At 37.6% G+C, this 19,610-nt stretch overlaps 2 protein-coding genes across 2 annotated transcripts in view; one reads left to right on the top strand and one right to left on the bottom strand.

The window, feature by feature from the left end:
- Nucleotides 1-8,871, bottom strand: part of DNAAF6 (dynein axonemal assembly factor 6) — a 41,804-nt gene extending 32,933 nt beyond the window's left edge. Inside the window, exons 1-3 of the mRNA XM_055564706.1 lie at nt 8,728-8,871; nt 3,817-3,880; nt 1,497-1,602 (exon numbers count right to left, since the gene is read on the bottom strand). Coding sequence (XP_055420681.1) covers nt 1,497-1,602; nt 3,817-3,880; nt 8,728-8,862 — 305 coding nt within the window. The 5' untranslated portion in view covers nt 8,863-8,871. The remainder of the gene's footprint in view (nt 1-1,496; nt 1,603-3,816; nt 3,881-8,727) is intronic.
- A 6,420-nt stretch (nt 8,872-15,291) lies between these two features.
- The window catches only part of NUP62CL (nucleoporin 62 C-terminal like), a 106,420-nt gene continuing 102,101 nt past the window's right edge, over nt 15,292-19,610 (top strand). Inside the window, exons 1-2 of the mRNA XM_055565314.1 lie at nt 15,292-15,295; nt 15,839-15,974. Coding sequence (XP_055421289.1) covers nt 15,292-15,295; nt 15,839-15,974 — 140 coding nt within the window. The remainder of the gene's footprint in view (nt 15,296-15,838; nt 15,975-19,610) is intronic.

The following is a 19,610-nucleotide window of genomic DNA, read 5'->3' as shown; positions in this document are numbered from 1 at the left end:
TCTCAGCATCATCTTTGATGTTTTCCTCTTATTCATCATATCTAATCAAATACCAAATCTTCCTTCAAATATCTCTCAGATAAAGACCCTCATATTTCTCCCTAAGGTCAGTGACTTAGCTCAGCTCCTTATTATTTTTATTTGGTAACTTGTGATTCTTCTTTTGTGACCTGCCTGTTCCCATTCTCTATCCATTTTGTTCTTTATCAACTAGGACATTTTGAAATGTATTTGCATAAGATAGAAAATAAAGATTAAAAAATCTTATAAAGCAATTTTCTTCATATCCTTACTGGAGTTCTTGTTCATTTAAAATTTTGAGGGATATTCTTTCGACAGAACATCAAACATCAGGATGAAAAGTAAAAATTTACTCAGATTTGGAGCTTGCCACATATGGCTGTTTGACATTCACTAAACTATATGACAAATGAATGATTTAATTCTTACTTTCACAGGAATGTGTGGGCACTGTATAAACATAACCTGGGATTCACTCCCTTGATATTTAAGATGCAGACAGAAATGTTTTAAAATCCCCTTTGATTTCTCTTTTTATGAGATTTACTTTTTTTTAAACATTGTTTATTTGAAAGTTGACTACTTTTTTTCCAGTTAATTATCTGCAGCCTCCCACTGCTTCTATTTTCAGAACTGAGGTAGAAGATAGAAGCATAGTTGTTTTTTTTTAAATATTGGACACAGTTTTACAGTTGGAATCAGAAAATTTCTCAGATCACTTACCATAGAAGTTTTCAATAAATTTTAAAGTACATTGTAATTCAATAAGTATTGCCTTTGTTTTTCAAGCTATTCTAAATATTCAACCAAGATTTTATTTTAAAATACATATATTTAAAGCTTAGTGTATTTAATCATTAATTTAAATTATGTATGTAAACATACTTGAATCTTAAAAGAATGAGTGATTTCATGTATTAGTATGCAAGGCTTTTATGAAAATTCTAAAATTCATATTTATGATTCCTATTGAAAAGGCTAGAAAGCAAGCCTTTAATCCTGCCTGCAAAATATACTAAACACAATACTAAAATAAGTAGTAAATAGGTCCAGGTAACAGCTGATAATTGGTGGGAGAACATAGCATTTTACTCAGATTATGGAACACTGAGTAATTAAAAGCAAGTCTTTGACACAAAAACATGGCATAATAATTTAGTTTGTATGAATGCCTGTAATTTAATGGGCTGGTTTTATCCACTGTTACACACTATACGACTAAATGATACTAAATTTATAATGGAAGTGACTGTATTTTTCATCTTTTGCTAGATAATAACTGAAAGAAAGGTATTATGTTTTATTGTTTCTGCTCTAGAAGGAAAAAAATAATCAATTACACATGCCTTCTGTGTGTCACCATAGTTTTACCTTTTATGTGGTAGAAATTACTTTGTGAATCTTGTCAAAAATAGAACAGTATTAGATGACACATCTAAAACTCCCAAACATGTTCTTGACTTCATTTGACTTACTCTGGTGCGTCTCTAACATCCCACACATCATGATGCTCTGCTCCTTCTGAAAGTTCCTCTGGATTCCAGATTTCTTCACAATTTTCACTACTAGTTTGAGGGATGACTGTGAAGAAAGGGGAGATAACGCTGAACCTCCTGCGTCTTTTACTCCTTGAAATTCCCCCTGTCCTTCTTCACATTAAGTTTGGGATCACTGAAGTGAAACATTTTCTATTTGTAATCACTAGCTTGTTTTTTTGTCAAAGGAAGCTAAATTAGTAACAATTGACTTAAAGTTTTTAATTAACACACAACCAATACATTGAAGAGTTGTAATAATATATGTAGAAAATTTGGAAAAGATATATAAGCAAAAAGGAAGAAAATAAAATAATCTACAATCCAACCACTCATAGATAGTCAATGATAGCATTCTGGTGTATATCTTCCTAGTCTCTCTCTGTATATGTGTATATACACATATCTCTCTATATCTACAAATATATATGTACACATACATATATGTGTATATACACATATAAAACATATAATATATAAATATTTAGTACATAAAATAACATTGAATATAAAATATATATTATAGATAATATATTGCATGACATATGTGCAAAGAAATATTACACTGTTTTACAGAAACAAGTAGGATCATATGTAAAATATTTTTACATCAAAGAACAAATGAAACATGCAATCAAGATGATTTGGGTAGAAATATTTTATCTTGTACTAAGCTATATTATTGAAGGCAGGATAAGGGGACAACAGAGGATGAGATGGTTGGATGGCATTACCAACTCAATGGACATGAGTTTGAGCAAGCTCCAGGAGTTGGTGATGGACAGGGAAGCTTGGCATGCTGCAGTCCTTGGGGTCGCAAAGAGTCAGAAACAACTGAGCAACTGAACTGCATGCAAGCCTGATATAATTCTTTAAAAATTCTATCAGTGAAAGAAATTGAAAACAGTTGAGACAATAATCGTTTTTAATCCAGTATTTTACTCATGTAGACGTGAGCTCTAAAGAAAATGCCTTTTACTTCTCTTTTATGTCAAACTGAGCATATTCCTGGGTTTCTACATGCCATATTCAAATGTTTAAAAGTAAATAAGCATGCAAAATCCTAGCTTGAATTTGTTCCAACTATTGGGGCAGCAAATGGCAACTCACATTAGGTGCAGAACAGTATTTTGAGTCTTTCAAGCATTCTCTGAAATGTACCTGATTGTCAGGTTTTCAATTCTGCCAGTTCTTTTGAAATGATCTGTGTCTATTTAACATGGGCTTTGTAAAGCATAATTACAGTTTTATATATAAAGTTTTATGTATGACTCATTGTTCTCAGTATTTCGGGATTATTAGACATAACATTATAAGAAATACAGGCAGCACAGAAATACATCCAAATTGGAACTAGTCTTCTATGAAGTGAATATCTCTTGAATAACGCAAATATACTCTTGAGTATGTAGAATAATAACTAGTGAAATTTTAAAATTGTCCACTCAGACATCATTTTAGTCATTATTTTAAACATTTTTCCAGACAAAATTTTTTACAATTACCTAAGTACTTCATTTCCTTTCCCAGTCCATCCTCTGGTAACTGTGATCACGAGCAATAGAATTAGAACTTTCTAGATTTTTAAAGTTGTGTAAAATGTTCAACTCTGTGAAAATGTACAAGCCAAAACACAAGTAAAACATCCAAAAAATATTTATTCTAGTTTATTGGACCCATGACTTTATAAGTCACCCAATGGGCTTTAATTCATGTTTTTCAACATTAGATGAAATCTTGTGGTTATTTGTTTTATTGTGTTTTCCAGAAGACTATTAGTTCAAAGGGGGCAATGACTCTATTTTGATCTCCATTATAGTCTCAGAGATGACCATACTACTTGGTACATAATAGGCTCTCAACAAATATTTATTTAATGAATGAATTCTGTGAAACTGCCTGAATACAGCAGCATAGAAGGTGAAGAAGCTAAGCATCTTGGTAACTAGACTCCAAATAATTTAAAAAAAGTTCTCTAACCACATGGACTTTCTTGTTTTTCCATCTCAGGAAACATCCCCCAAAATGTGAATAACTCAAGGCAAATTAACTTCAATTACTAGAAAAACAACTTACCTGCAACATAGAGTAAAAGCTGCATCTTTATATGTAAATAGCTGTTCATCATCCCCACAATTATTTGAGTTCATCTTTGATAAGTGCTAGTGTTAGCATTACTCTCCCTATAATTTTGCTCCCAAAGAAGAGAGTATACTGATTATATTGATCTATATGCTATACTTCTTATAGTATAACTTACCTGTATTCTCTTCTATTTTTGGTGGTCCAATATTTCCAGGTCCCATGGCTCCCATTGCTGATGACTGGAGGAGAAGAAAAAAGTCCAATGTTCTATAATTACTACTTGTATAACTTATATGACCAGTAATACTTTAAATTTGATAAGATTTCCAGGTACAATTTAATTGAGCTACCCAGTTTAATTATCCATTGTTGTTATACAACCAAGAGACAGATGTCAAGTATTATTTTGAATGTGTTTACCTTGTCCTTTCAAAAAGCATTTGGTTTAATAGACCCTAAGGTAGAATTGCGGAGAAGGCCATGGAAACCCACTCCAGTACTCCTGCCTGGAAAATCCCATGGATGGAGAAGCCTGGAAGGCTGCAGTCCATGGGGTCGCTGAGGGTCGGACACGACTGAGTGACTTCACTTTCACTTTTCACTTTTGTGCATTGGAGAAGGACATGGCAACCCACTCCAGTATTCCTTCCTGGAGAATCCCAGGGACGGGGGAGCCTGGTGGGCTGCCATCTATGGGGTCACACAGAGTCGGACACGACTGAAGTGACTTAACAGTAGTAGTAGTAGCAGTAATAAGGCAGAATTGATCTTTGATCAGACTAAATCCCCAGTTCCAGACCAGTGAATCATGTATTTCTGGGGATAGGGGAGTGAGCGACATTCATCTCTTTGAAGATTATAACCAAGCATTAGTATAACACGGATTTTGGATTTTGGCAGTTGTCTGGTCATAGTTAGATGGAGAACAGAAGGATGGGAAAGTTTTATAGAAATGGAAACAAACAACTAAATAGAGTCCAACTATTTAGACATCAAACAACTCATTTAAAAGTCTTAATAGCTTTTACTTCTTTCCACCGTGGGTATGAAATACTTCGTCTCACCACCTCATGACATTAAATGAGTGAATTTAAACAGCAATCCCAAAGTAATAGTGTCAAACACATGATGAACCACTTCAGTCTTCATGCAAATTCAGATTTACTTCACCATCTTCTGTACAAGCATACATACCCCCCAACACACAGCTTACAGGACTGCCTCTGGCTCACCAGCAGAATAGTTTTCTTTTTTCAACTAGGTATAACACTCATTCAGTTCAGTTCAGTTGCTAAGTTGTTTCTGAATCTTTGCAACCCCACAGACTGCAGCACGCCAGGCTTCCCTGTCCATCACCAACTCCCGGAGCTTCTTCAAACTCAGGTCCATCCAGTCGGTGATGCCATACAGCCATCTCATCCTCTGTCATCCCCTTCTCCTCCCGCCTTCAATCCTTCCCAGCATCAGGGTCTTTTCCAATGAGTCAGTTCTTCACATCAAGTGGCCAAAGTATTGGAGTTTCAGCTTCAGCATCAGTCTTTCCAATGAATATTCAGGACTGATTTCCTTTAGGATGGACTTGGATCCCCTTGCAGTCCAAGAGACTCTCAAAAGTCTTCTCCAACACCACAGTTCAAAAGCATCAATTCTTCGGCACTCAGCTTTCCTTATAGTCCAACTCTCACATCCAAACATGACTACTGGAAAAACCATAGCTTTGACTAGATGGACCTTTGTTGGCAAAGTGATGTCTCTGCTTTTTAATATGCTGTCTAGGTTGGTCATAGCTTTTCTTCCAAGGAGCAATCGTCTTTAATTTCATGGCTGCAGTCACCATCTGCAGTGATTTGGAGCCCCCCAAAATAAAGTCTCTCACTGTTTCCATTATTTCCCCATCTATTTGCCATAACATACATTACACCTTCAATATACTGGCAACCACTTCATTGGTCCCTGTCAGGAGTTCTTCGATATTTCAAGAAAATCCCAATTTTTTTACTAATTGTTCTTGCTGATGTCAGATTCTATGGCTCCAATTCACTCCGTTGCTGGCAGTCAAAACTTCTTATCACTTGGCCCTGGCCAATCAGCACCTCTAAACTCTCCCTTTCCAGGATCCTGCCCTTATCTCCCAAGATTTCAGACAAGTACAAAAGTTAAAATGTCCTGTTTGGGCAACAGAAATAGGGTCTGTCCTTGAAAGCTGGTGGAAAATCTCACCTGTCTTTATTATGCTAAATTATTCCAACAGCTGTAGGTTATTAGTTATAAATTAATCTATAACATTCCAACAGTTTCTCAGGCAGTAACTATTCCTTTCCAGAAAGTTGCTTCAAAAGTGCTATGTCTGTGGTTAAGGTGTTTTGTTTAGTTGCTAAATTGTGTGATTCTTTTGTGACCCCATGGACTGTAGCCCACCAGGCTCCTCTGTCCATGAGATTCTCCAGGCAAGAATACTGGAGTAGGTTGCCATTTCCTCCTCCAGGGGATCTTCCTGACCCAGGGATTGAGCCCACCTCTTGTGTCTCCTGCATTGCAGGCAGATTCTTTACTACTAAGCCACCAGGGAAGCCCTTAAGGTGTTACAGGCATTTTAATGTGCAACTCCCAAGATAATATTCTGTACTTTTTTTTTTCTTTTAAACCACTAAAGTCATATAAAATTGCAGTGCTTTTCTTAAGGTATTAATCACCAGAATACTAATAATACTAATAGTCAATCAGGGTAAAGAATTTTTTGGAACATGAGGGCCTCTTGTTTTGTTGAGTGCTTCCTTCCATAGCAAATAAAAATCCATGGAAATAAAACCTTGAACATTCCTGACAAAAATTGGTATGCCCCCTATGAACACTGATGATTGGATCAGTATATCAGAACAGAGGGGGAGTTTAAGTTGATTAACATAATGAAAATAAATAATTAAAAATAAAATTTTCACGTGAATAGATGGATCAGGATAATAAAAAACAGTAAAACCATCTGGCAATTGTTTCTATAAGATTATCATTTCAGCCTCTACCATGAATCTACACCCAATTATCAGAGCAATTTATCATTGCAATTCATGCCACCCTGCAATATGTAAGAGAGTTAGAACATCCTTGGTATGTTATCTGTGCAAAGTGGTGAACCTTATTTCCTAAGGTCTTAAAATCCCCTTGTGAGTTTAAAAGATAACAGACATATTCTTTCCCAATCTCCTATATTCTTAACAATTCATGGTGAGGATAGTGTAAATAAACCAATGTGTATGCAACAGTTCTAAATGCTGTTTACAGTAAGTGTATTTTCAAAAACACATCACTCTTGTAATCATTCTGCAGTTCCCAAGATTAATGCATGTTAAAAAATGAAAAGCTATTTCTCTTCTGGAAAATTTAATAGTTCATTAGAAACATTAATTATTCTCCCACTGTTCTGATACTCCAATTCTATATCCTCTAATGATATCTGTACTGTGGTGTCTGAATGACCAATTATCTCAAAATTGCTTATAACCCAGATATACAGAATTGTACATTATTATAGTAATTTTCCTTTATAAATTGTACAATTTGGTAAAATGATTCTAGTGTCTTTATTCTCATAAGCACTCATCTTTCCCCTGAAAACGCCTCTAGTTGCAAATAAACATCACCATGCATAAATGCCAAAGGAAACAGGCTTTGTAACCAGGATAAATTCTTATCTATGAATCTGTTCCAGTTACAAGTTCCATTTCACTTTATTCAAGATCACTATTTCTCAAGCACTGACTATACTTTTTCTATATGGCATAACCTTACCTTTCCCAGGATGTACCACTCTATCTCAGCTAAGGTAGCAAAAATGAATTTGCCTTCCCAACTTATCGGTATATTGCCCTTAACTTTTTCTTCTGTGTCTTATTTGTTGTATATCTTCAATGCTGTTACTAATGACCTGATTTTTCTTTCTTTGGCCTCTACTAAGAATTTTCCCTGATTAAAACTTCTTGGTTACTAATTCTGGCTTGGCTCCAAGCCAACTCAGTTCCCCTCTTCTACAAATTTTATTTCCATCTGCAAGTCTTACTTGCCCTGTTCCACCTAACTTCTTCCTGGAGGGTAGAAGCTCAATCCAGTGTCAACCTGAACCACTGAACTGGCTGCCTATTTAGATTATACTATTTGTTTTTCCACACTATGGGAAAAAGGAATTTGGGGAGGAGAAAATTGATATGTATGTTCATGGGAGATGGTTTATTCATGGTAAACTGGCCATGATAACAAAGAACATTAAAATAATTTAAAGCAAATTGATATATTCTGCTATACTAGGAGATTTATGCCTTCAAACAAATTTTGTGTGCCTTCACATTGGCAGTCTGATAGTCAAAGTTTGCTAATGTCCACGGAGATGGAGAATGGAGAGCAAGGGGTTACATGGAAGTATTTTGAGTATTCTGAGCATACTGGCAGTGAGTATGAAATAGTCAAAGGTCAATTCATGCAACTCTCCTACCCAAAATGAAGCCCATCTTGCTGCTGCAAGACTCCCCAAGGTTCCCTTTCCTGACCCCAAATGCTATTTGGCTAACTAGATTCTGCAGCTCTATCTGAGCATGCAGCTGGAAGCCAATTTTAATAGGCTGAAGCTAGTTTGTCCCATTATTTGGCTCAAAATATTTTCTGTTCTGCTTTCATGTGTAGACAAATCAAAAAAAATAAGGGTTTTGGGGGTTTAATTAATACTGCCTAATTAAAATTATTTGTTTTATAGAAATATTGTCTAGGCTTAAAAATCCTAGCTACCACTCTTTGCATTGGTTGTCAAGCATTCTCTGGCCATAAATATAAATGACAAACATTTTGAAATGTGGCTATTGCTACCATAGTTACAGAACTATTTTCCTATTCAGTGTTCAGGTAGTTTAGAAAAAATATAATTATGTTTGCTAGAAAGGTACTAGAGGTTATACTCTCATGCATAATGAGCCCTGCAACCTCCTGTGAATATATTAGATGACACAGCCCTGCTCTCACAGCAAGGTTGGAACAAGTTGTTCAAATACAGTTTCACGACTTAGTGTGATCAGAACTAATTCATCTGTAAGTATACAACCACCTGTCCGGACTCAAAGTCATCCTCTTCAGGATAGAGTATCTTAGAGAGAGCCTGTAATGCTGAAACGGAAGAAATTGTTTCAAAGTCCATATTTTCTGTTTCCATATTTTCATTTTCTGCATTTTCAGATTCCATATTCTGAGGAAGAAGATAATCAGAAAGAGGTTTTTAGTTTTCTATTTTATTTAAGACATGAAGATTTTTCTAAATTGTCCTATCTCCCTTCTTTCCCTGGGTCACTCCATGATCTCTTATTCCTCCTTGAAAATCCTTGTAAACTCCTTCAAATATATATATTGTGCTGAATCACAGAGACTCACAGACTCACAGGGCATCAAGTAGACAGAAGTATTCAGCTTGCTTTATTAAAACTTCATGCTCAATCTAACAAGCATTTCTTGAGCACCTACATAGTGGTTCTCAGGTTTTAGAGTGCTTAAGAATCACTGGGGAGATAACTAAAACTGCACATTCTTAAACTCTACCTCTAGAGAAAAGGTATGTCAGTGTCATGTAGAAAGTACATCATTATTTAGAAATGTACTTATGTAGACTACCTTTTTACCTTGTCTCTTTTACGCTAAGTTGTATATTCTATTTAGTGAACTGAAAAGGATGTTTGCTGGGGTGAATGTCTCAAGGAAAGTTACTCATTTCACACTTTTGCCTCAGGCAGCCCTGTACTTTCTGTTATTTAAAATTTTAATCAACCCTTGATGATGCCTCGCATTATACGGCTGTTTGAGGCCTCTAGTGAGTTGGTTCATTAACTTTAGTGAAAGTTTATGGAAACATATTTGTTTTCTCTTGATTATAATAGTGATACTATGTATGTCTATTGTGGAAATTTTAGGAAATAATACATTAAAAGTAGAAATAGAAAATCACAAATACCTGTACTCCTACCAACCAGACATCAGTCTTTTAAAATACTCTCTACCATTGTATTTAGAGTTCAGGATTTTTAAAAATCTCGAAAGTGTCAGACTCTAATGAAAAACCTGAATAAAGACTGTAGAATTAGGCTTATTATTAGTGATTTGGGCATAAATATAATAGGAATCTTTTCTACACTTCTGCTGATATTTTTCAAACATTATTCTATAAAATTAATTCATAGGAAAAATTTCTTTAGCACTTATATTAAATGATCCATTAAAATGTTTACATTGTGCATAGAAAAGTAATATAAAAGGATTCTCAAAAGAGTGCTGGTACAATCTCCTGTCAAAATCAACTGCATGTAATGGCAGTTTACAAATCTATTGTTTTACACTTGTGTTTTACTATTATTATGACTTTCCTTTTTAAAAGGAAAACTGATCTGAATACTTATTGGAGATGTCAAGGGTATGGAACAAATGTTAAATAACTCTGTACATCTAGCATAGAGGCAAGTATATCACAGTGGTTAAGGGTAAGGGCTCTGGAGTCATGCTGCCTAGGTATGTATCTATCATTTACTTCCTACTCTGTGACTCTGGACACATCATTTAATCTCTCTATACCTCATTTTCCTTATCTATAAAATGGGAATGATAATAGTGCTACTTTATAGGGTTGTTACAAGCATTAAGTAGCTTAATACACATAAAAGAGTCAGGAAAAGTGCCTGGCACATAGCAAGTACTCAACACATGTTAGCTATTATTGGTTCTTTAAAAGTTTAATTTTGCTGGGCATGAATATCATTTCTAATAATGATGTCAAATAACTTAATGATAAAACTCATTACACTGAAAACTTATTAAATTGGAAAAGGTGAGATAAGAGGCAATAAAACAATCTTCTCTCACAGTATGGTCTGGTAGTCTGCTATGCAAATGAATAATTGACACATTAAATTAAATGAAGAGGCTCCTGTTTATATTTTTAAAGTCCTAGCTGATTATGTGTTCATTAAATATTTACTTAACATTAAAAGCAAAAAGTTTACTGAAACATTTTCTACCTTAGACAACGAAAGGGAAAAATGGATCCAGATATCAGATGCAATGATATAAGTGGCATTTTGAGTTGAGATTGTACAATGAGACTTTTAAAAAACAAATATAGCAGAAAGTGCTTTATTATTCCAGCATTATCTACCTCACAGTATTGTTGTGATCACTATATTATGCAATGTGGGTGAAAGACTTTGCTAAAATATGAAAAGCTTTATAAAAATATCATTATTATTTGGTACATAGTGCCAGAACCACAGGTACACAATGATGAAGATTGCTAGAGATCAATGGTGGGCTGGTGAGAGAGGAAGAAACTGGAACCAGTAGAGCTAACCCAGAAGAAGGGCATTCAGAAGTCCCAAATACAGAATCTGAGATAGCAATCAGAACTTCTATTCATGCATACTCATCAGCTTGACAGTGACATGGCAGCGAGAGTTTCAGGACATGAACAGTGTTTCAGCAGAAAGGTTGAATAGCCATGGTTACAGTGAGGTCTATTTAGGTAAAGCAGGACTCTGGTCCACAGGTAGGGGTACAGGAGGCAGGGTGGGGTTCTTGAGGTGGGAGTTGGCAGCCAGAGAAAGGTTCAGAATATGGTAGGGTTCAACATCACAGCTGGAAAAGAGAAGAGGAACCAGAGACTACATCAGAGGCTTTCTAATGTCCCAGGAGAGGTTATGAAAGAAGGCTGCGGTTCATTAGGTACATTGGATACTGTATTTAGGAAAAGCAGATTAATTCTAAATGCACATCAGTGGGGAAGTACCTCTGGCCTTGTTCTCATTTGGTGAGAGACAGAGCAGTGTGGGCAATGGGAAAATACACCTGGAAGCTGAGTGTCTTCAGTAACTAGAGCTGGCATGTAGTCAGCAGTTGGTGAATACTGAACAAAGCATGATTAAATTCATACAAAAGTTGATTTCCTAGTCATCTTGGAAGGTTATACATTGATGGAAATTATGCTATCAATACTCAAAATATTTTGGAATTGCCTTCATATGTATCACCAAAAAAACAGGTGTTGTTATGGTATCACTCAGTTTGATTACACATCAGATTTGTCTCCAAGTGATTTCTAGCTATATCTAGATATCACATCTACTTTCAAACTATGAAGATCTGATATTTGAGGATATTCAAAAGAATGAGCTACAAGCCTTAAGGCGAATCTAAAAGAGTAGTTTCAAAAGTAATTTGAGCAATAACAACAGCATTATAATAAGTGGATAGTCTCCCAAAGTGACTGCTTCGAAGGGAATACCACTCCTTGGGATGTAATACAAATCACAATAATTTATAATAATGCTCTTTATATCTGAAGTATATTAGGAATTGGACTTCTTAAATTTCAAATCATGCTGGCATAGAATGGCATAGATTCATACTTAGATAGATTGAAGTAGAAATATCAAAATAAAGTTGGTATGTCAGCAAAAATAATTTTTACCATAGCAACTATAACAATCACCTATAAGCACAAAATAATAAACCATGACAAGCTTCTTGATATTGTATTCCAACAAACAAAAGAATCAGCAATATTAATCAAAGAACTAAAAGTCTCTAAAGAGAAAAACAAAAATTTGAATTGTTAGAAAACTATATTCTAAGTTCAATGGAAATGAAGATTCTACTAGCTTTTTTAGAAGTCTAACAAATCAAGAATAATTCATTAAACTATTAAAAACTTATTGTAATTCATTTGATACAAATAGATCACATTGGAAAAATCAGAGCAAGATGCCTTTTTATGAGTTATGCACTGTTATTTATTTGTAGGACTATCTTTTATTTGTAAATTTGATATAAAATTCATTTTGAGCCTGGCAATCAAGGACCTTCAGGATATAACCCCAGCCTAATTTTCTGCCTTTGCCTCCTATTATTCTCCTACATGTAATCTGCATTCTGTTAAAAACTGAACTTCTAATTAAACATACCCTATAATCTCCTGCCTTTGTACTTTGGAATGTATTCTTCCTTTTGCTTACAGTAGTGAGAGCATAGTGATTTTTCTGGCATTGCCACTTAAACAGTCCAGGAATAAATTTAAGGCCAGTTTAAGTACGAATTTCATTTTTAAAATATATTGCTAAATGTTTTCTTTGAAGTTTGGTTATATAGAAACTAAATTTTCTAGACCTCCCCTCCTTTTGTGTTCTCTCACTCGCTTTTCAGAGAAGGCAATGGCACCCTACTCCAGTACTCTTGCCTGGAAAATCCAATGGACGGAGGAGCCTGGTGGGCTGCAGTCCATGGGGTCCTGAAGAGTCGGACACAACTGAGCGACTTCACTTTCACTTTTCATTTTCATGCACTGGAGAAGGAAATGGCAACTCACTCCAGTATTCTTGCCTGGAGAATCCCAGGGACGCAGAGCCTGGTGGGCTGCCGTCTATGGGGTCGCACAGAGTCGGACACGACTGAAGCGACTTAAGCAGCTGAAGCAGCAATAGCAACACTCTCTTTTGCTGGCCAGTTCCAGTGGCAGAGTTTTCTAGACAGTACCTTTCATTTTTCCCATATCAACTTGAAACCTTAGGGCCTTCACAGGTAATGGGGGATCTCTCTTGGTACTAGCCACAGTGAGCTAAAGGGGCAAATACTTCAGGATAAGCTCTTTAACCAAAATATTGGAGCCATTTAGGGACTGCTGCTGCTGCTGCTGCTGCTAAGTCGCTTCAGTCGTGTCCGACTCTGTGCGACCCCAGAGACGGCAGCTGTCCCAGGCAAGAATACTGGAATGGGTTGCCATTTCCTTCTCCAATGCACGAAAGTGAAAAGTGAAAGTGAAGTCACTCAGGTTGTCTACTTGAAAGTTACACAGTCGTGTCCGACTCCTAGCGACCCCATGGACTGCAGTCTACCAGGCGCCTCCGTCCCTGGGATTTTCCAGGCAAGAGTACTGGAGTGGGGTGCCATTGCCTTCTCCAATTTAGGGACTAAACAAGATAAAATAGGATTACTACAGACTGATAGTACTGAAACAATAATATCAATAACTTGAGATTAAGTCAGACTGTAGTTAAGAGGGCTGGGGTCATGCTTCCTTTTTATTTTTACCTTTTATTTCTTTTTATTTTTACAGTGTCAATAGGAATGGCTCTCTGACTTGAACTAATTGGAGGAAAGTCTAGGTTAAATTGGTGAAAACTCTGAACTACACACTATTCAAAAAGAAATGATATCTTATTGATTCAAGTTTATATAGCAAATAAAATTAGAGTAATAAACACTTATCAAATATTATCATTTGGGAACTTGTTTAATAGGTAAACACATATCCCCATGTAGAGTGCTGTTTACAGCCGAATGATTTGAAAGCATTAAAAATTCATTTACTCTCAAAATTGGCATATCTCCTGCAACTTTATTTACATAGTGCCTTATTTAACAATTCCTGTATTAAAATTCTTCCAAAAACACTAAAGTAAACATCATCGCTGCCTATGTCTGAGTTAAATTATAATGTACTGGTTAACTGGGTTTTTTTTTTCCTTACATTTTTGACAACTATACACTTCAATGCTTCCCTATTTTTGTTTTCCTTCTTTTTTGGCTGCACCATGCTTGTGCATGCTTTAGGAACTTCCCAACCAGTGATGGAACTGGTGACCCCTTCAGTGAGAGCATGGAATCTTAACCACTGAACGACCAGGGAAGTCCCTCCCTGACAATTAAAACGAATTCATTTTGACTTTGTTTTTAAAATACCAAGAATAATTTTCTTATTTTAGGGCTCTAACTTTCACTGCCATCAAGTGTACTCAGTCATAAGTAACTATGGGGACGTAACAGAGTTTTAATTACAATTTTAAAATATTTAATGGAAGATGATTTTTGAAAGTACCTGGGATATTTCATAAACATAAAGGTCAAGAAATGAGCTGCTTGATTTAGTATTTCCTATATCCATTATTTTTTATTTTAGCCAAACTTAATACACTTGCCAATAATTTTTGTTGTTTCTGTCCCGTTCCCATACTTCACCTTTATCTGAAAAGTTGAGATGGCTCATTGTCCTTTAGTACTTTTAAATTTTCTCCCCAAGTCAAGAGGTCTGTTTTATTCATTTCTTCAGGAAATAGACTCTATTCTGAATCAAAGCTCTTAGGAGAAATGACCCCTAACTCTCGGCTCAAATTCTATTCTTTACCCTCACTCAGATTTTATTTTTTGTCACAGTCTGTTGTTACCTTTTGATGCAAACAGTTCAACAACAATATAATGCTATCTCAATCAGCCCTTGGGGAGTAGCAGATTTGGTAGGTACAAGTAGTCTTTTACACACCACACTCCAGACCTCCAAGTGCCCTCTGACCGCTTCTCACTCAACTGATCTGACCAACATTCGTCAGAGCTCTCACGCCACAGCATTCACATTCCCTCACAAAGGGCATTGTCCACGTAGCAAGGGACAGTCTGAACAGCAAAATATCCCCTAAAAATATATCACAACCAAGCATGCAGGTCCAAGATAAATCATGCCTATACGTGTAAAACAAAAAGTACACTGGCTGCTCCAACTGGGAGCACCCAGATATACCTACAAGGAAAAAGTTTTCACTCTCAGATTAGCCATACAACCATTAAGTGTGTGTGAGTGTCTAAAGACATGGGTAAGGCGTCACAGGCTCATTTTGGCCTTCTGACATTCAAGAAGCATCCATCCCTTGTCTAGTAAAACTGGCTCATCTCACTCACATTCTAATAGACTGAGTTTTGTTAAAGCTGAATCCTGCTTCTAGCAAGGCTGGGGGGATTTAGAACAAGACTGTTCTATCTGCAACTTGTGGCTTTTGCGGGGTATCTCTCAGAGCCGTTAGTATTTAGAGGCCTCCCTAGTTTCTCGGATAGCTAAAGTATCTGAGGACCCCTTCTTTTCCCCTCCTAAGGGTCAGGTTTCCTCACCTGTGTCACTTTTGGGGTGACTCTCTTGGCTTCGAAAATAAACTGCGGCGAGCTCTGCGTCGCTCTGTTGCCTGGGTAACAACTTTGTTTCCCAACTCCCCCAACCCCCACCTCCGGGTTCCCGCTTGACTTTGCTGGCCAATCATAGAGGAGTCTTCTTTGACCCCCCTCATGGGAATCAACCAATCGGAGCCCGTGCCTGTTGGGGTCTGTAACCGCCCTTTCTAATTAACTAGGTCTACCCCTTTAAGCGTCGGTCTCAGTGAGCGTAGCTCCAGAGGGAACGCGCCCACTGCGGAGACCGGTTTTTTCCGGCCCCAGAAGGCCCCGACCCCGCCTCTCTCGCAGTGTCGGCCGCTTCACGATTTACTTCGAAGTGCCACCAGGGTAAGTTTGCGGGGTTTCGTTTGTTCCGGGCATCAGCCAGTTCCCTCTTTACTTTTTTTCCTGAGCGTGAATTCTAGGTCGGACTGTTTGTTCTCCCGCCGATCTGGAGCAGGGGGATGGAACGGTGGGCTCGGTGGCCCGGGGGTTGAGATTTTGCTGCGGCTTCACTCGCGCTCTCCACGCCCCCTTTCTGCCCAGTGTTAGAGACGCGTGTTGTGATAACATCCTGATTTAAACCGTTTGTGTATACGTGATGGCACCCCACTCCAGTACTCTTGCCTGGAAAATCCCATGGATGGAGGAGCCTGGTAGGCTGCAGTCCATGGGGTCGCTAAGGGTCGGACACGACTGATCGACTTCCCTTTCACTTTTCACTTTCATGCATTGGAGAAGGAAATGGCAACCCACTCCAGTGTTCTTGCCTGGAGAATCCCAGGGATGGCAGAGCCTGGCCCGCGGCCGTCTATGGGGTCGCACAGAGTCGGACACGACTGAAGCGACTTAGCAGCAGCAGCAGTGTGTAGGTGTGTGTAGGATGGGATCGCGTTCCCCACAACTCCGCTCTCGTGGTGTGCAAGCCTTCGGGATCCGGAGCCCCAATGGGGAGCGCCTCTTCTGCTGCTGTGAGGCTACTAGAGAGCAGGAGCTACGTGTTGGTCCCACTCCCGGGAACGTCGCCCGTCTCTGTGCCCCGCGTTTCCCGCCTTGGAATGGATAAACGCAGGCATTCCGCGGGTTTGTCATTGCTTGACTATCCGAGTGTTTGCCCTTCGTCTAGAAGTTCCGTTGTGACCCTCGTTTCTCCAGAATCCTGTGGATTGTTTGGCTTAATAAATATTTGCAGTGTTCGGAACTGACCGGCTATGTTCGCTAGTGGGTCGCTTCATACAGTATTTGTGTGTTGTAAGTGAGGAGAAATAGGGCGGCTTTAATGGATGGTTACTGTTGGTTTTCCAGGGCTTGGAATTCAGTTATAAATTAACTAAATTGTTTTCCTTCTTTCTGCTCTCTGGTAAATAGTAAAGCTTGAGTAATTTGTCTATTCTACTTGTTATTAGCACAGAAAACAAAAAGCGAACGTAGAACATTTAAGTTTTGCCTAACTTTTGGTTTTTTGGCCAAGTTACCTATACCATAATTCCCTTTATTACTGTAGGTGATCAGAGTTGAAGTGTATTAAATATTACGTCTCTCAGATACTTGTGGAGCTTAAGTTATGTAAACTATGCTGTCTCTTCTTTCTTGATTGCTTGTATCTTTCTTGTTCTCCCACCGACCCGGAGCAGGGGGACTGAAGGGTATAGGCTCGGTGGCCTGGGGGCTGAGGAGATTTTGCTGAGGTTTCTTTTTTTTTTTTTCATTATTATTATTTTTTAATTTAATTTTATTACTTTACAATATTGTATTGGTTTTGCCATACATCAACATGAATCAGCCACGGGTGTACAGGTGTTCCCAATCCTGAACCCCCCTTCCACCTCCCTCCCCGTACCATCCCTCTGGGTCATCCCAGTGCACCAGCCCCGAGCATCCTGTATCCTGCATCGAACCTTGACTGGAGATTCGTTTCTTATATGATATTATACATGTTTCAATGCCATTCTCCCAAATAATCCCACCCTCACCCTCTCCCACAGAGTCCAAAAGACTGTTCTATACATCTGTGTCTCTTTTGCTGTCTCGCATACAGGGTTATCGTTGCCATCTTTCAAAATTCCATATATGTGCATTAGTATCTGTATTGGTGTTTTTCTTTCTGGCTTCCTTCACTCTGTATAATAGGCTCCAGTTGCATCCACCTCATTAGAACTGATTCAAATGTATTCTTTTTAATGGCTGAGTAATACTCCATTGTGTATATGTACTACAGCTTTCTTATCCATTCATCTGCTGATGGACATCTAGGTTGCTTCCAAGTCCTGGCTATTATAAACAGTGCTGCGATGAACATTGGGGTACACGTGTCTCTTTCAGTTCTGGTTTCCTCAGTGTGTATGCCCAGCAGTGAGGTTGCTGGGTCATAAGGCAGTTTTATTTCCAGTTTTTTAAGGAGTCTCCACACTGTTCTCCATAGTGGCTGTACTAGTTTGCATTCCCACCAACAGTGTAAGAGGGGTCCCTTTTCTCCACACCCTCTCCAGCATTTATTACTTGTAGACTTTTGGATCGCAGCCATTCTGACTGGCGTGGAATGGTGCCTCATTGTGGTTTTGATTTGCATTTCTCTGATAATGAGTGATGTTGAGCATCTTTTCATGTGTTTGTTAGCCATCTGTATGTCCTCTTTGGAGAAATGTCTATTTAGTTCTTTGGCCCATTTTTTGATTGGGTTGTTTATTTTTCAGGAATTGAGCTGCAGGAGTTGCTTGTATATTTTTGAGATTAGTTGTTTGTCAGTTGCTTCATTTGCTATTATTTTCTCCCATTCTGAAGGCTGTCTTTTCACCTTGCTTATAGTTTCTCTTGTTGTGGTGAAGCTTTGAAGTTTAATTGGGTCCCATTTGTTTATTTTTGCTTTTATTTCCAGTATTCTGGGAGATGGGTCATAGAGGATCCTGCTGTGATGTATGTCAGAAAGTGTTTTGCCTATGTTCTCCTCTAGGAGTTTTATAGTTTCTGGTCTTACATTTAGATCTTTAATCCATTTTGAGTTTATTTTTGTGTATGGTGTTAGAAAGTGTTCTAGTTTCATTCTTTTACAAGTGGTTGACCAGTTTTCCTAGCACCACTTGTTAAAGAGATTGTCTTTAATCCATTGTATATTCTTGCCTCCTTTGTCAAAGATAAGGTGTCCATAGGTGTGTGGGTTTATCTCTGGGCTTTCTATTTTGTTCCATTGATCTATATTTCTGTCTTTGTGCCAGTACCATACTGTCTTGATGACTGTGGCTTTGTAGTAGAGCCTGAAGTCAGGCAGGTTGGTTCCTCTAGTTCCATTCTTCTTTCTCAAGATTGCTTTGGCTATTCGAGGTTTTTTGTATTTCCATACAAATTGTGAAATCATTTGTTCTAGCTCTGTGAAGAATACTGTTGGTAGCTTGATAGGGATTGCATTGAATCTATAGATTGCTTTGGGTAGTATACTCATTTTCACTATATTGATTCTTCCAATCCATGAACATGGTATATTTCTCCATCTGTTAGTGTCCTCTTTGATTTCTTTCACCAGTGTTTTATAGTTTTCTATATATAGGTCTTTAGTTTCTTTAGGTAGATATATTCCTAAGTATTTTATTCTTTTCGTTGCAATGGTGAATGGAATTGTTTCCTTAATTTCTCTTTCAGTTTTCTCATTATTAGTGTATAGGAATGCAAGGGATTTCTTTGTGTTGATTTTACATCCTGCAACTTTACTATATTCATTTATTAGCTCTAGTAATTTTCTGGTGGAGTCTTTAGGGTTTTCTATGTAGAGGATCATGTCATCTGCAAACAGTGAGTTTTACTTCTTTTCCAATCTGGATTCCTTTTATTTCTTTTTCTTCTCTGATTGCTGTGGCCAAAACTTCCAAATCTATGTTGGATAGTAGTGGTAAGAGTGGGCACCCTTGTCTTGTTCCTGACTTTAGGGGAAATGCTTTCAATTTTTCACCATTGAGGATAATGTTTGCTGTGGGTTTGTCATATATAACTTTT

Source organism: Bubalus kerabau, chromosome X (assembly GCF_029407905.1).
Source record: "Bubalus kerabau isolate K-KA32 ecotype Philippines breed swamp buffalo chromosome X, PCC_UOA_SB_1v2, whole genome shotgun sequence".
Classification (NCBI taxonomy): domain Eukaryota; kingdom Metazoa; phylum Chordata; class Mammalia; order Artiodactyla; family Bovidae; genus Bubalus; species Bubalus kerabau.
The sequence above is the reverse complement of the archived record's forward strand: the minus strand, read 5'-3'. Positions and strand labels throughout refer to the sequence as shown.